General features: G+C 55.5%; 1 protein-coding gene across 3 annotated transcripts; it reads right to left on the bottom strand.

The window, feature by feature from the left end:
* Positions 1 to 891: 891 nt before the first annotated feature.
* Positions 892 to 16623, bottom strand: LOC124474378 (mitogen-activated protein kinase kinase kinase kinase 4-like). 3 transcript variants are annotated; one of them, XM_047030428.1, is made up of 28 exons: positions 16476 to 16623; positions 16257 to 16367; positions 15998 to 16088; positions 15728 to 15858; positions 15480 to 15534; positions 15305 to 15383; positions 14646 to 14821; positions 14431 to 14503; positions 14079 to 14289; positions 13604 to 13765; positions 13431 to 13517; positions 10686 to 10835; positions 8836 to 9132; positions 8034 to 8140; positions 7701 to 7828; positions 7323 to 7420; positions 6447 to 6625; positions 6029 to 6137; positions 5351 to 5620; positions 3529 to 3646; positions 3221 to 3391; positions 2863 to 3006; positions 2545 to 2679; positions 2332 to 2432; positions 2026 to 2175; positions 1622 to 1781; positions 1348 to 1487; positions 892 to 1145 (listed from the first exon to the last, which is right to left on the bottom strand). In XM_047030428.1, the coding sequence occupies exons 1-28, from the start codon at positions 16566 to 16568 to the stop codon at positions 1062 to 1064; spliced, it is 3810 nt and encodes a 1269-aa protein (XP_046886384.1). In that variant the 5' UTR covers positions 16569 to 16623; the 3' UTR covers positions 892 to 1061. The 3 variants fall into 3 exon arrangements, with proteins under 3 accessions (XP_046886384.1, XP_046886382.1, XP_046886383.1); XM_047030426.1 differs by lacking the exon at positions 5351 to 5620 and having other exon boundaries at positions 16476 to 16585; XM_047030427.1 differs by lacking the exon at positions 8836 to 9132 and having other exon boundaries at positions 16476 to 16585.
* Positions 16624 to 16779: the final 156 nt, after the last annotated feature.

Raw genomic sequence — 16779 nt, 5'->3', positions numbered from 1 at the left:
ACTGGGTTGTAAATTTACCCTTTAACGTTTCAATATTTGGAGTATATAATATAATTTCAATCAAGACATTTAATCCACTTCTGGTCATCATGCTACGTTAATGTCAACCTCTATTACCAATTCACAGTTTGTCCTACATCACCCAAGTGAGTTAATGCAACACAAGTCACAGAGAATGTGTCCTTTCGGTCTAACAATACATTACTCTCTGTTTGATGACATATGGAAGGGGGGAAGGTTATGTTATATCCCCAAAGCACAGCCCCTATCAAAAGAAAGGCCAAATAAGTGAAGACAGGCAAGACTGAGATTTCAATAATCAAGTACAGCTAACGTGGACAAACTGTATAACCATTTTGCATCGTGGTTACAGGAAATGATTCAAGAAACATTTTGACACAGAAGCCCACCCTTGTCAAAGATCTGTTAAAGTGACCTGACATTTCCTGGACTAACACAGTAACACACAACTACAGTCTGTTTGGTGCAACAGGCTTGCTCCTCCCATCTATCGACGCCCGACCCTGTTCTTTAACGCCCCCTCCTCGCCCATCGACAGCCTTTCTTTCACGCGTACACAAAAGGTCCCCACGCACACACACACGGAACACGCACACCGTTCCTGCCACACGTACACGCACACTAGTTTTACTATGAAACAGAAATTTACAATAACAGAAGTTTCCAGAACCCATCTCCAACAGCGGTGGTACCGGGGAGGGAGGAGTAGGCTCCAACATGTCAAGGTGTAGCAGGGCTTGGGGTCCAGGGAGGAGGGGTTTTTCCTTCCCAGTCTGCGGCGCTCATGGGCTTGAGGACAGCACAGCCACGTGACACACACACACAGACCCCATGAGCCCTTGGGGCTAGAGTCTCTCCGATTGTTACAGGTCTTTTTTTCTTCTTCTTTCCTTCAGATGATCGGAAAAGCTCGGGTTTTCTCCAGTCCCACGTCCGGCTTCAAGGTTTTACGGTCTTCGTCGTCGTCAAGAGTCGTATTCATGTTCCGTTGGTCATTCCATGGTTGTCGTCTTCCAGGTTTTTGGCGGGCCGTTCCCTTACTACCAGCTGAGCAGTGAGGTGCGGCCCAGGGTCATGAAGTACACCTGGCTGGAGCCTCCGGAACGCACCGACGCAAAGAACACCTGCCGGGAGAGAGGAGAGAGAGAGCGACAAAGAAAGAGAGAGGAGAGAGAGAGACAAGCACAGAGACACAGAGTGAGGGGGGGAGAAAAGAAGAAAAGTTGCGTGCCACACCTGTACCCCGGTGTTGTATATCCAATACAACACCACGAGTAAGACAGTTTTAAACAGGGTGGAAGGGAAGCGGCGTGGGTGATATCTCACCTTGTCGTTCCTCTCGCACAGGAACTTGAGTCTCTGGGCCCTCTTATGCATGAACACCCCGTCCAGGTGACCCGTCTCCACGGAGCGGATCTCTATGGCCTTCTCCCCCCAGCCCATGATCTGGTTGGACCTAATGTAGGCTGCAGTGACAGAGACGGCGACAGACGGAAACGCAGGAAGTGAGATTTGAGTGTTTGTGCGCGTGAGGTATGCAGTGAACATTCGGCTTGTCGGCGTGTGTGCGTTTCTTCTGAGGGCGTGGCGGGGCCCTTACCCACGGAGGTGGGCATCTCGCCCCACTGCAGCACCACGTCCTTGGTGATGCGGCCGTACGTGTTGACGTAGACGCCCTCGTCCTCGTAGCACACCAGCAGCTCGATGCCGTCCGTGTTGGGCAGGATGATGATGGCGTGGGACTGGATGTGGGTCTGGATCTGAGGAGGGGGAGAAAGGGAGGGAGAGAGAGAGAATATGAGAGAGAGACAGCGAGAGAGAGCGAGAGAGAGAGAGAAATAGAGCAAGAGAGCGAGAGAAAACAAGATTAGGCGAGCACTGAATACTTTCCACGAGCCAAAGACCAAGTGAAGGCAATCACTGTCGGGTGACATTACAATCTCAAGGTCTCAATCGTAACCACCAAACACTGTCTTAGCTCAGCTCCTGGCGAGGGTGTCTTACATGTGTGGGAAGGTAGATGTCGTAGACCGCCCCCGAGTCCACGTCCACGGCGTGGAAGCCGGAAGAGGAGCCGTAGATGACCTTTAACCTCTGACCCTCCTCCACTGTCAGGTCCACCAGCAAGGGCTTGTGCACCAGGTCACCAAATGACTGCAGAGAGGGAGGAGCTTAGTCAGCAACCAGGAAGTGAGGCCTGATGATCACTCTTGATAGGCAAGTGCTGGATTGTTCCAATAACACGTGGGGATTCATGAGTGGAACTGTATCTTGGGTGGGATTTTGAGTCATCTATTTGTGGGGGTTCACCTTAAAGGCCATGAACTTATGGTAGGGCTTTGGTGCCCACGCATAGACCTCCACAGAGTTCTTCAGGGCAAGGACAAGGAACTTGATCCTCTCGTATTTCACTGAAATAAACATAGATGTAAGCTGGTTACCAATGGAACTCCAGGAAGAATCTGGGTCTGATTAGGACTGGTCAATGAATGGCCCACCAGTTGACTCGAGAATGGAACGTACCAACTTTGTAGTGTACGCATCCCTCCAGTTCCCCGACAGTGGTCCAGCCCTGTTTCTTCTCCACCTCAGGGTCATTGTGCAAAATCTTGTTCCTCAGCCAGGACAGGTAGTACACTCGCAATTTGTTCTTCTTGCCTGGGAGAGGAACAGGGAGAGGGTATGAGAAAGTCAATGCAAGGGGACAGAGGTTAACAATCGCAAGTGACACGGCACAACAGGACATTTTCCCCATTTGTCGTTCAGAGCCATGGATGTGATCCAGCAGCGGGCCCCGGGGAAGCTAGTCCACCCCAGAAGAGGGGGCCGGAGGCTGGGTACCTGAGATGGTGACCAGGACGTTGAGGCCCTCCAGCACGTCCATCTGCTGGATGCGCCGCCTGCTGATGAGAGGGTAGACCTTCCCCTGACCACTCCGGTCCAGCAGCATCAGACCGCTCTCCGTCCCCACCAGCAGGTTCACACCTGGATACGCACACAAACACACCCTTTAGGATGTTTGGGACTGGAAAGTCTTTTTTGTATTTTTATAAATGAACAACAAAAAAAGAATGACTTAAGTGACGCAGGTCTGTGTATATACTGAGCCATGTAGGTTTGCCAATGAATTGCTACGTTACTGGATGAGGGTGTGAACCTCTTTAAAACATCAACAACAGCAGCAGCAGTGTGTCCGTACCCCAGAGAGCTGCACACAGGATCTCAGAGTTGAACCTCTTCTTGTATTTGCGGATCTCGGGCGTGTCGCTCTGCGGGCGCGTGTTGACCGGGTTCACGTTGACCACGGAGCCCTTACGGGACGGGTCGGCCCTCAGAGCGTCCGCGAGGCGCCCTTCGTTCCCGAACGCCGCTGTGGGAGGGGCGAAGGAAGCGACTGAGAATCAGCAAGAAACTGACTTGACGAGACACACGCACACGCAGAAACAGACACGCACGCAGACACACACAGAAATTCTGACACACACACACACACGTGCAGAGCCTCACCCATGTTGTTGAGGGAGCTGCCGCTGGAGGGGGAGATCTGCAGCAGGCGGGGGTCGATGAAGGGCGTGAAGGAGGAAGACGACTTGTGTTTCTGGAGGGTGTTACTGGCTGACTGAGTCTGGGACACAGATAAGGGGATGAGATCCAACACACACACACACACACACACACAGCCCTTTACCTGTACTTGGCATCTGCTTATCTGTAAAGCCACATTACTAAATTAGCTGAACGGGTAGAAATCAGGGCCAAAGTTATGGCCTACAAGTGTTCTGGCCTTGAGGAAAAACAAATATTATATGGCCACATGATTTACATCGTAATGGCTGGGATATTCAAAATGGTTTTAACGGTTATGGATTGCGTGGGCACTAGATGGCGCTAATGAGGAAGCGGAGCGTGTTTGTCATCCCATTTCTGGGTCCAGTTTGCTGAGCCCCAGTCTCACTGTTGGGGATGTTTATGGCTCAGCTAACGTGCAGGTCTAACTATGATCTACGGTTCCCCCAATGATGCTATAAATAAAAGCCTGGCTTCCTCTGACAAGCTTAAACTGAGGGGAAATGAAGCCAATATCTCAGACCCCTGGGAGCCATTAAACTGCTCAACTGGGCTCTTTTGATATCGTAACATTTGTTCTAATAAAACAATTGCAAAGTCCTTTCAGAGATAAAAATATGAAACCAAATATGAAATACATTCAAGAGTTTTCTGACATGCTGTTATGCTAGTAGGGTTGAAGCAGCGAAGAGTGGAAAGGATAAACACACAAGCAGAGCTGGCATGGAAGAGAAAATTGCTTATGAGAAACACCAAAGAGGAAATTAAAGGGATGGGAATTTGTGAAATGCGGAAAAAGAAATGAAACGGCGAGTGTATAACTCCAAATGGATGACATGATCAAAATCCACCACCGTCATAGCCAACTGTATCATTCTCCGTCATGTTCAAGCCTTTCTTCTTTTGTATCGACTTAGATGAGCTGCCTTTGGTGCCTGGTCCATTTACATTTACATTTAGTCATTTAGCAGACGCTCTTATCCAGAGCGACTTACAGTAAGTACAGGGACATTCCCCCGAGGCAAGTAGGGTGAAGTGCCTTGCCCAAGGACACAACGTCATTTGGCACGGCGGGGAATCGATCCGGCAACCTTCTGATTACTAGCCCGACTCCCTCACCGCTCAGCCATCTGACTCCCGTACTCCCGTACTCTGGTCCACCACATCACAGAGAGGCACAGACATTTCCGTTTTAAATCAGCCTATTTGGGTGCGTGTGCCGTGTTGTTAAACTTAGCGCAGGTATTATCTGGTCTTCCATGAAAGCTAAGGCAGGTAAAGAGAGAAAAGCCTTCACACACAGGCATTAGTGTAGAATACATACTACTAAACCACTGGCAAATCCAACAATGTCACCCGCATTTGATTTCAGAAGCCCACACCCGGTTAAAACACCACACCAAGCATGCTACCACCCAAGCCAACTCCATAACCAAACTACAAAACATAAATGCCAAGGAGACATAGAGGTGAAGTTAACTTAGCTATATGCCTTTGTGCTTTGATAAAGGCCTAGTTGGACTCCAAATCCCAGCAACACCATGTAGCATGACAGTTTAGCCAGTGTTCTAGAGCGCTAGCAAGTGCAAGCCAGCCCCTGGCTCCTAGCAATGCTCCCCCTTCAGGGAGCACCCATATGTTAGCAGGCAGTGTAGTAAGCAAGTTAGCAGAAACAGCCCAGAAAGACAGTCGGTCAGTCAGCCAGCCAGCAGTGGGCAGAGCAGAGCATCCAGAACAGGGCACTTGAGGGGGAGGGACATACCTCCATGACAGTCAGCTTGTCCAGGGGGGTCTGGGGGGACATGGCGGGGCTGATATGGCTAGAGGAGGGGGAGGAGGTGGAGGAGGAGGTGGTGGTGGACGGGGAGGGGGGGTGATGGCTCTGCTGGATAAGGTCTGGGAGGAGGTGAATGCCGCCAGCAAAGCCGTTTTTCTCCGGGTGGAAGTGAACGAGGGGAGGAGGAGGCTGACCGTGGCCGGGCCCTGGCCCAGCCTGGGAGACAGCGACCGGGCGCTTTTGTTCACCTGCACTCTGGAAGCAAGAACAAGGAAACTTGGCGTCTGGGCTCGGACCAACCGGAGGAAGAGGAGGGGCTCTGACTACCTTTGCTAGCCTGTGAACCACACGGTGTATTTCATGACGTAAATAAGAGTCTGCGAATGTTTCCTCCTCTGCTCACGCTCTTCTACCAACTGTTTGTTCAACACCGACTGACTTAACAAGCTTGGCACTGCATGGAAAAGGTGTGACATGCCTTTACAGCACAACAACATAATAGCAAAAGCCATGTAACATGGGGGGGGGGGGGGGAGAATGAGGAAAAAAATGAGTCTATAACAGGTGATGTGAGTGAAGAAATGACAACAGGAATAAATGGTCACTTTGGACGAGAGCAGGCGCGTGTCTCTGGGATTAGTGAACTAGCGGATGTGTGTGTACCTGTCGGATGACCAGGGTGCCGTCCTTGGAGGGCGTGGTGGCCTGGTCGCTCTCAGAGTCGTCAGCCAGCAGAGTCTTCAGGGACGCCGTCTCCCCGTTGCTCAGTCGTCTACACGAGTGGACAAGGTTGAGTGGACGAGAACTTGGGTCAACAAATATGTATTTATCCTTTGTTGAGCTGCATACATTCGGTCAACATTGTTTGGTGTCGCTTCAAACTCAATATTTAAGATTCTTACGTCTGTCCTCACTAGCAGTTTTGTTTTTGTTTGTTATTTGACTGGATAGGTTTGATTGAGAAGATAAAAGAGACAAAAGATGTCCTTCTGGAGCGTGTAAACAACCCAGGTCTGTACAATGAGCCGGGGGAGGTGGTGAGTTGCTAGGTGACGGGGTTAAAGGTCAGGAGGTGACGTACCCGGCCCTGGAGTCCTCGGCCCCCGAGGTGGACTCCTCCCCGCCGTCCTGGTCCACCTCCTCGTCGTCGTCTTCGTCCGTGGTCCCCGAGTCCTCGCTGGAGGAGGAGTAGTCCGTCACCTTGTTGGGGGGGCGCACGTCCTCCACCGCCCGCAGCTCCTTGGCCAGGGCCGTCAGGTCCTGGGGGAGGGTCAAAGGTCACGTGAGGGGGGGCGCGTACAGCATACACAGATCGCCCATTCTAGGATGTCTAAACCAGGGGGCTGCGCCTTCTGTCTTTCCTCCTGTCTTCTTCGACCATAGCTTTTCTAGGCTTTAGTGACTGAATACTGCTCAGGATTCAAGCGGGCGACTAACAATACACCAGGTGAGGTGCTAATCCTGGGATCACTAAAAGCAACCAGGAGTCTGTGCGCATTACGGGGCAAAACCCCGGACGAAAAAAAAACAATAGTGTTGACAGAAGCTTATCCCTCGGTGTCAGGTGAACAGGGAAGTGTCACCGCAGCAGAGATACAGAGTGGGCGGGGCCAGGGGACTGCGTGAGTCACTCAGGCCAGCCAGGAAGAGGTCAGCCGATGACTCGACACAAAAACGGGGGGGAAAAGGCCAAACTGCTTTTGTTTCTGGGGAAACTCGTTTCGATGGCGTCACAGCGATCAGGAGGTGAAATGGTTCAAGCAGAGCAAAGGCATGATCAGGTTGCATGTTCCACTGGGTTTTTAAACATGCTTAACCACATCAGCCTATTACAAAGTGGTGGTGGTGTAGTAGAAAAATCGAACCAGACAAAATATAAAAATTTCAGGCCTACGACAACGTTCAGAGCGGGGCTCTCGCTACGGCTAAAACAACATGACTACTGTTTGCTACTCACGGCCGGCCGGTTGGGTCTTGCAAACTCCTTCTTTTCCTCCGGCTTTTTGGCAGCATTCTCGGGGCGTTGCAGCGGGGAGCCCTCAGACTTGGAAGAAGCTGGAGGAGACGAATGTAAACCAGGTCAATACTTTGGTACGAGAGGAGAAGACCAAGGCACATGCCCGACAACGTGGGGGTTGTGACTGGGTGGGTGAGCGGACTGTACATGGACCGTTTGATAAAAAAAAAAAATCCTAAATAAATCAAAATGTCAAATGTAACAGCTTCTACCGTCTCCTGGTAAGTGAATTGTGAGAGAGGGCCAGCTGAGCTGGCGTGTTTGAGGTGTGGGTGTGTGTGCGTGTGTGTGTACGGAGCGTGTCGGGGTGAGACTCACAGCGAGGCCTGAACCTCTCTCCAGAGCCGGCCTGGGAGCTGGAGTTGGAGGACCCTGAGGAGCTGCCGCTGCCTGGCCTGGGCACCAGCTTCTCCACCCGGTCCCACAGCAGACGAGGCTCCGCGTTACTGACACACACACACACACACACACACACGGGAGAGAACCGTCATGTACACACACACACAGTGACAAAGATAGACCCCCAAAGGCCACTGTTCCATCCCTCCTCACCTTGTCACCTCTACTGTACACCCAACACAGGAACATGCTTCCCGCTCCCAACACAAAACCCATCAACCAGTCAAGAGAAGTCCTGAAGGCTTCAGTTACCTGCCGACATTTCTCTGCACTGCCTGGTTGTTGGCCTGCGCTCCTCCGGGCAGGGGGGACTCGCGGCGGGACAGCACCGGGGACCTGGACGTGGTCCTCACAGGGACCTGGGGGGGGGGGGCACACGGAAACACACGTCCACTCACAGTTAGGGCCACCGGAGGGGGGGGGGGGGGGGGGGGTGGTGAAGTGGCCAAGCGGGTGGCCATACCGCGCCACCCGAGTGCATGCTTGCCTACGCCGTATGAGAAAGCGAAAGGATTTCGATCCGTCTGCAATACCAGCATTGACAAAACACCAGCCACCAGCCACGCAACAGCAGTCCGTTGATTAGATAAGCAAGCTCCGGTACGTTCTGAATGCACACAAAGTCACTGATGGAGACATGGAGGCACACTGCGGCACGTGGACGAGGGGTGGAAGTGGATGAGAGCGGAGCTTTGGCAAAGCGAAAGAGCCGTGATGCCTCGAGGCCAGGCAGCGGTGTGGCTCGTCAGTCGTCACAGCAGCATGGACACAGCCCCCCCCCCCGCAAGCAGAGATGGGACACCTTGAGAGACAGCAGGCAGGCTAGCCGGGATGAAGCCCGCTCATGGAACTAAGAGGCAGCAGGGAGGGGAGGGGAGGGAGGGAGGGAGGTAGGGAGGTAGGGAGGGAGGGAAGGAGGGAGGGAGGGAGGGAGGGAGGGAGGGAGGGAGGGAGGGAGGGAGGGAGGGAGGGAGGGAAGGAGGGAGGGAGGGAGGGAGGGAGGGAGGGAGGGAGGGAGGGAGGGAGGGGAGGTGTCCGTCTAGGCTGTCCTTACCCTGGGGGGCACCTCCTCACTGATGCCAGGGGCGGGCTGCTCGGCCCGAGGCTGGGGCTGGTGGAGGGAGGGGTGGGGCTGGGCGGGGTCAGTGCGTGCGGGTGAGGGTGCCTGTTTGTGGTGGAGGTGGGCGTGCGGGGGAGGCGGCTCCTGGGGGCGCAGGTGGAGGTGGGCAAAGTTGGAGACGACGGCGGCGCCGGGCTCGCTGAAGGAGAGGGAGCGCGACACGACGGGGGGAGGAGGAGCAGGGGCGGCGCCGCCGCTGCTCTTAAGAGCGGCCAGGTGGGACCACTGGACCTTTCCGGAAGGAAGGAAGGAAGGAAGGAAGGAAGGAAGGGTGGATGGAGAGGACAGACACAGAGGGGTGGGGGAGGAAGGGAGGGTGGGAGGTGACAAGGGACAAGGGACAACAGAGATGAGTGTAGATGAGCATGGCTTCAACATACATGTGCATGTACATACACATGCATAGGCACATGCAGACACAAATACATGGGACCCAGTCAAACTACTGGATATTACACACGGAAAACAGGGGCGAGACATTTAAGAACACGGTGCCAGGACAACAGATAAACAGTCCAATGGCGGGGAGGACATAAATGGGCATGCTGGGCAGAGCAGCCAATGACCGGCAGCTTGGTCTGGAGTGCTGTACCAGATTCTCTTGGGTCATTGGGTGAAATACTCACTCACACACTGGGCCCAAAAGACAAGGCCTCGCACTTAGAATATCCAGCCACAACCAGAGGTGTTCAGAGGTGACTCAAACTATTTTGTGTCTGTGAGGCTTCATCCATAGGGAAGTAACCTGGGTCCCACCCATTGCTGTCTGTCAGGCAACATAGGCTACTGTAGGGAAGGGAGGGAGGGAGGGGTGGAGAGGGAGGGGTGGAGAGGGAGGGAGGGGTGGAAAGGGAGGGATGGAGAGGGAGGGGTGGAGAGGGAGGGATGGAGAGGGAGGGAGGGGTGGAAAGGGAGGGATGGAGAGGGAGGGGTGGAGAGGGAGGGGTGGAGAGGGAGGGGTGGAGAGGGAGGGATGGAGAGGGAGGGATGGAGAGGGAGGAGGGGTGGAGAGGGAGGGGTGGAGAGGGAGGGGTGGAGAGGGAGGGGTGGAGAGGGAGGGGTGGAGAGGGAGGGGTGGAGAGGGAGGGATGGAGAGGGAGGGATGGAGAGGGAGGGGTGGAGAGGGAGGGGTGGAGAGGGAGGGGTGGAGAGGGAGGGATGGAGAGGGAGGGAGGGGTGGAAAGGGAGGGATGGAGAGGGAGGGGTGGAGAGGGAGGGGTGGAGAGGGAGGGGTGGAGAGGGAGGGGTGGAGAGGGAGGGGTGGAGAGGGAGGGATGGAGAGGGAGGGGTGGAGAGGGAGGGGTGGAGAGGGAGGGGTGGAGAGGGAGGGGTGGAGAGGGAGGGGTGGAGAGGGAGGGGTGGAGAGGGAGGAGGGGTGGAGAGGGAGGGAGGGGTGGAGAGGGAGGGGTGGAGAGGGAGGGGTGGAGAGGGAGGGGTGGAGAGGGAGGGATGGAGAGGGAGGAGGGGTGGAGAGGGAGGGGTGGAGAGGGAGGGATGGAGAGGGAGGGAGGGGTGGAGAGGGAGGGGTGGAGAGGGAGGAGGGATGGAGAGGGAGGGGTGGAGAGGGAGGGGTGGAGAGGGAGGGGTGGAGAGGGAGGGATGGAGAGGGAGGAGGGATGGAGAGGGAGGGGTGGAGAGGGAGGGGTGGAGAGGGAGGAGGGATGGAGAGGGAGGGGTGGAGAGGGAGGGATGGAGAGGGAGGGATGGGTGGAGAGGGAGGGGTGGAGAGGGAGGGGTGGAGAGGGAGGGGTGGAGAGGGAGGGGTGGAGAGGGAGGAGGGTTACCTGTGGTTCCATGGGCCGGTGCATGGCAGGCTGAGCGGACTCGGATGAGCCCCCGTTGGAGAAGGGTTCAGAGCGGGGGGGGACGGGGGGTTGCTTGGTGGGGGCAGTCTGAGGGGAGCCCTGGATATTTTTGCGGTACCGTTCATCGGCCTGGGAGGGGAGGACGTGGGGGAAAGGATGAGTCACTCGTGTCTCTGCTTCTACACACACCCACTTCCCCCCCCAAACAAACACACTCAAGGAAAACGACAAGTGGACAACAAACAGAGCTAGTCTGAGGATTCCCAGCATGCTCTTGGGCGGGTTCAGTCACAAATAAACAGACAAAGGTTTTCATGGACACAAATGGAACGCCCCCCCCCCCCCCCCCCAACCACCCCACCCCACCGCCCCATTATGGCAATACAGGACACAAACATGTTATTTACATCACAAAACTGTCAAAAAGGTAGTTTGCCCCACAAGACAGAAGCTATTTCTCTGGGAGGTGGAACACACAGGCTGGTTAGTAGGGGCCTCGGATGTTTACATGCAGCAGCCCCTCTCAGTCTGCAGAGGTCAACTCCATGGAAAAGCCACAGCCACATCAGAAACACTTGGATCTAGTCGAAACGCCTCAGGACGCCCTTCAGATTGGAGTTCATTACATTCTTCTACGACATGGGGTTCTCAACCCTAGTCCTCAAGTACCCCCTGTCCTGCATGTTTGAGATTTTTTCCCCTGCTCCAACACACCTGATTCAAAAGAATGGGTCGTTATCTAGTTATGCAGTAGCCTGCTAACGACCATTCATTCGAATCAGGTGTGTGGGACCAGCAACATTTCTAAAACATGCAGGACAGGGGGTACTTGAGGACCAGGGTTGAGAACCACTGTTCTACAATACGGATGGTCAACAGCTTTTTTTGAATTAACCTTGGTAATGATATGAAATGAGGGAAAAGGAGATATTTGAAAAGGTAGTAAATTGCAAATGGTGGCATGTATGGTGCCATCATGTCGTGAGTACTGACTGCTAACTAATCTGGACAGAAGAGTAGCTGAACCTGCGAGACCTCAGCCGCGATTACGGTCTCGCTAATCTGAAATTCTCAAAATTACTCTTCCGTCTTTTCCCCGTTCCGCCCCGCTCAAAATCGAGATTAAGATTAGAATATTTAATCCTCAAAAAGGTTTTAGTAGCCGAGAAGCTGCAGATAGTCAAGCAAAAAAGATAGTCAAGAGTGAGGAAGAAATTAAAAACAGCTCAGCCTTCGTTCAGTTTTAGAGGCAGTGCGAGTGTGAGCTTGTGGTTTTCTTTTCTCCGACTGGACCCCCTGCTTCCTCTCAACGAGAGCAACAGATTTGCCATTTCAGTGGCTCTGTAACATCGCAAAGGAAAGAAGAAGAGAGCTCAGGAAGTCGATGACTGCCTATCACCCCTCGAGTCAAACCCTTTCAAACGGGTTTGGGGTTACAGGGATTCCATTTTAGGGCGACCACTAACTTGGGGAAAAAGAAAACCATAGTCGTTGCTCACACCACGCCGCCTCGCGTCGCGTCCACCCAGGCAGTGTGGGAGAGAAGAAAGGAGGCAGGAAGCAGCAGGCAGCAGGAGGGGGGGGGAGGAACACAGAGGAAACGTTCACCTCTCTGACTGGCCAAGGAGGATGACAGACAGGGTCTACGCTGGGCTCTGGGTGTCCTGTCTGAGGGGGGTTAAGGGCGTCGGGCCCGTCGTGCTCAGGGAGGCTACAACTGTGCGGGAGCGGCCTAGCGCCAGGGGGCGTGTCCTCCCGCCGTCTGTCAGGGACCGGGGGGGCGGGGGGGCTCTCGGGAGTCTTATCGACCTCCGCGGACACGGCCCTGCCCGCCTCTAGTGGCCCTGTCATCTGTGGCGCAGCGACGACACCGTCAGGGGGAGGGGGGTAGCGGGGCAAGCGGGGCTGTCGTGGCAACGCTGCTGTCTGGGGGGCCTGTCTGGGGGGCCGGGGGAGAGTCCGGCGCCGCTCTCTCGGGGTCGGGGCTCTTGTGGCACGGCGAGGGCTGCTTGCGGTCCTGCTGGAGGGACAGCAGGTAGGCCTGCTCCTGCTGCAGGCGCTTGTGGAGACGCTCGGCCTTCCTCTGCTCCTCCAGCTCCCGCCATTTGAACTCCTGATGCAGAGCGTGCCAGTGTGTGTGTGTGTGTGTGTGTGTGTGTTCGGGGATACTGGTTACTATAACGTTGTAGCTCTACCGGATATGGAAGCTGGACAGACTAAATGTAGTGACACGCACGTCATAATAATCTCCCACTATAGTGGGAGTCCTCTACAGTTATGCAGTAACATAACTGCATAACATAAAAAAACATAACTGCATTAAAACAAATATATGAATAAATGTAAACATGAAAATGGTTCTATAGGGAGCAAGATAAAACAAGTGAATGATGCACAAAAAATAAATAGCATGACAGATGACTCATATCAGTATTGTCTTTCACAACACATATTTGCAATCCTCAGATAAATAACAAACTTAAGAGCAATGAATGACTCATGTCTAGCCGGCGATACTGGTCATGAATCACGCCCTTGAAACTTGCAGTGGAGCAACCCCCGATGACCTCACTGTCATCTTACTAACGAGGGTGAAGGTTAAACAGTGATGCGCTTGGTGTGGGAAGAACTTCAAAAGGCACTGTTGTGGGGAAGCTGACCGGATCTTTCCGGAACCTTCCGCCCCGGTGAGACAGAGGCGGGGGGGTGGAGGGAGGCTCTTACCAGCAGCATGGCCTGTTCATGCAGCAGCTGCTGCTGCAGGATCTCCAGGTGCCTCTGCTCCTCCTCCAGCTGGCGCCGGATGTACTCCTGCCAAATCGAGCGCAAGGGCCTCCGTGATTGGTGGGGAATACAGGGGAAAAAAAACTGGGGGAGCGCGTTGGACCCGGACTCACCTGCTCGCGGTCGCCCCTCCTCTTCTCGTCCTCGGCCCGCCGGCGCTCCTCCTCCTCCTTCCGCCGGCGCTCCATCTCCTCCACGCGCCGCTTGTCCTCCTGCTCGCGGCGCCGCTGCTCGCGCTCCTGCTGCCGCCGCATCTCCCGCTCGCGGCGCTGTTGCTATGGAGACGGGGGGGGGGGGGGGGGGGGGGGGGACACGGTCTCAGAGACGCGGCGTTGGACGGCTGATTGTTCCCACCACCGAGCTGCTACGTGGTTCGATCGAATGGGTCTGTGCTCGGCTACACGTTCACTGAGACAGTAAGCTGTCGGGGGTGTGGAGCGCAGAGATACCAATCGGGTTCTCGCAGATTGGCCCACTTGGGGGTTTCGCCTGTCTCACATTGCTCCATCCATCCATCCACCCATACCATACCACCATCCATCCATCCCATATCACCATCAACACCACACCACCATCCCTCCCTCCTACCTCCTCCAGCCTCCTCCTCTGCTCCTTCTGCTGCTCGATGCGCTTCTGCCTCTCGGCCAGCAGCTGCCTCTTGTACTCCTCCTGCTCCCTGAGCTGCTGCTCCTGCAGGAGCTGCTGGCGGCGCAGCGCCTCCGAGCGCTCCTTGTTCTCCTGCTGCAGGCGGATGAAGTCGCGGCGCAGGGTGGACTCGCCCGGCACGTTGACGATGGAGCTGGGGGGGGTGGGGGGGTGGAGAAGGGAGGCCCGGTGTCAAAACAGTGGGGGGGGGGGGGGGGGGGGGCGGGAGGAACAGCCCTGGTGTGCACCTCAAAGGAAAGATGGCGGGCGTAGACCCACGAGGGCGCGCGCTTACCTGGGCTCTCCCTCCTGCTCCTGGGGGTCCTCCTCCTCCTCCTCGCTGCCGCTGTACTCGTACTCGGTCTCGTCTGCGATGGGGAGAGAGACACACACACACGCGACAGGGGAGTTAGCATCGGCGGAAACCCCCCCCGCCGCACGCGCGAGGCTGACCGGCTCCGTTCCGGCTGGAGGGTGCAGGCGGCGCGAGGTCCCCCCCACCCCCCTCACCTTTCTCGCCCCTCTTCTTCTTGGTGCGGTCGATGTGGTCCTTCAGCTGGATGCGCACCTGCCGCTCGTTGGGCTGGTCCCGGATGTAGGGGTGCTTCAGGAGCTGCTCGGTGGGGGGCCGCTGGGTGTAGTTCTTCACCAGGCAGCCCTCGATGAAGCTGAAGAACTTCTTGGACCTGGAGGAGGAAGGGAGGGGAGAAGGCTGAAAACCCGTGACCTAAACCGCCCTCGGAGGCCCGGCCTCTTTCGAGCACATCCTCTCCCCCCCAAAAGAAACGGTCGTTCACACCGTGAACGCCATGGAAAACCCTAGAGAGAGAGTCTTCGAGGAGGCTGCGATGCCAGTGGAAACGGAGCATTTCACAGGGCTGAGTTGCTCTTTGTAGTCTAGAGGCCAGAAACCTCGTGGGTATGATGTGGTGTGCCACGCAACCGGGCCCAGGTGCGCTACAGCTGCTCAGCCCAGCACGGCTAGGCAGAGCCCCTGGGCAGAGCTGCCTGCAGCCTGCCCTCTAAACCACAGCTCAACCAGAGCCATGCAGAGGACCCAGTCTCAGATCTCTGGACACTTGGAATGGCTTTAGAGTGAGCTGCTCAGGCCCGGTGAATCATCTGCGCCTCTACGCGGTCTACTCAAGTGTCTGCTGCAGGCTACTCACCACTTCTTAGACTTGAGCCTTGGGGGAGGGTTCCTGGGGATGAGGAAGAGGGCTCGCATCGGGTGCATGTCGCACAGCGCTAAACGACAAACACACACACACACACACACTCGTTAGAGGGGGATTGGGGGCTGGATGAAGCAGGAAAGGGAGGGTAGAGAGGGGAGGTACTCACGGGGGGCTCCCTCTGCCATCTCGATGGCCGTGATGCCGCAAGACCACAGATCACTCTGCAGGGCGAGAGGGTCAGGTTAGAACACACGCGTCCAGGAGACACACGCAAGAGATCGATTGAGTTCAGTCTTCTTTCTTTGTGCGTTTGTGTGTATAAAGAGTCTGTGTAGCGTCTCAAAGTGTGTGTGTAGTATGTATGAAGTGTGCGTCTGTGTGTAGGGCGTGTGTAGCATGTGTGCTTGGTCTTACTCTGTAGTCGTACGTAGCGTCTGGGTTCTCGTCACAGGCGATGACCTCGGGGGCCATCCAATAGGGCGTGCCGATGAAGGTGTTCCTCCGCCCCACTGTGCGATCCAGCTGGGCGCTCACGCCAAAGTCCACTGTGAACACAAGGCTCCCATCAACCGTCTGCACGGCAACGCGCTCCAAACACCGACGGCCACGAGACCGACGGAGGGGGGGGGAAAAAAACGCCTTGCCGCGGGAAAGCGCCGCCGCGGCGACGAGGAGTCAACTCACCGAGTTTGACCTCGGCGTTCTCGGTCAGCAGGACGTTCTGGCCCTTGATGTCCCGGTGGATGACGTGGTGGGCGTGCAGGTGGGCCAGGCCCTGCGAGGGGAAACAGAGAGAGGTCCGGTCACCGAGCTGCCACAGCTCAGTAGACTCTGGAGATTCTGGAGATTGAAGCCACTTAGGAGGATAGAGGGCGCCGATAGGAAGGAGAGACGGGGGGGGGGGGGGGGGGGGGGGGGGGGGGACACAGAGAGACAGACCTACCCGAAGGATCTCTCTGGAGATATAAGCGATCCAGTCTTCCTTCAGCTGGTTGCCCTTGGTGTTCTTCACAAGGTCTGTGATGGAGCCAGCGCCACAGAACTCCATCACCAGCTACGGAACACACACACACGCACGTTACAGCATGATTGTCAATAATTATGGCAAGTATGGAAAGCTTTGAGAACTGCAAACGGTAGTTGAACAGTTCGGCTCGCTCACCCAGAGCTGGTCGTCATGTCCTGGGGGGCTCTTCTTGATGAACGCACCATAGTACGTGGCTATGTTTCTGTGGTGGGAGTATTTCTTCAGCATGTTGATCTCCAGTTTAATCTCCTCCTCTTCGTCCTGCAGGAATGCGAGACAGACAGACGGACGGCTTGCGTCGGGTCAAGCAGGTCGATCGTGGTCGACACGCCTTGCGACATGAAAGCCGCAGACTCGGTTCCCGTTGGGAAGTCCTGCAACGGCCTGAGTCACGAGGTTAAACTTTGAAGCACTGACATCTTCACCGAGAATAAGGCCT

The sequence above is a fragment of the Hypomesus transpacificus genome, chromosome 12 (assembly GCF_021917145.1).
Source record: "Hypomesus transpacificus isolate Combined female chromosome 12, fHypTra1, whole genome shotgun sequence".
NCBI classification, from domain to species: domain Eukaryota; kingdom Metazoa; phylum Chordata; class Actinopteri; order Osmeriformes; family Osmeridae; genus Hypomesus; species Hypomesus transpacificus.
The sequence above is the reverse complement of the archived record's forward strand: the minus strand, read 5'-3'. Positions and strand labels throughout refer to the sequence as shown.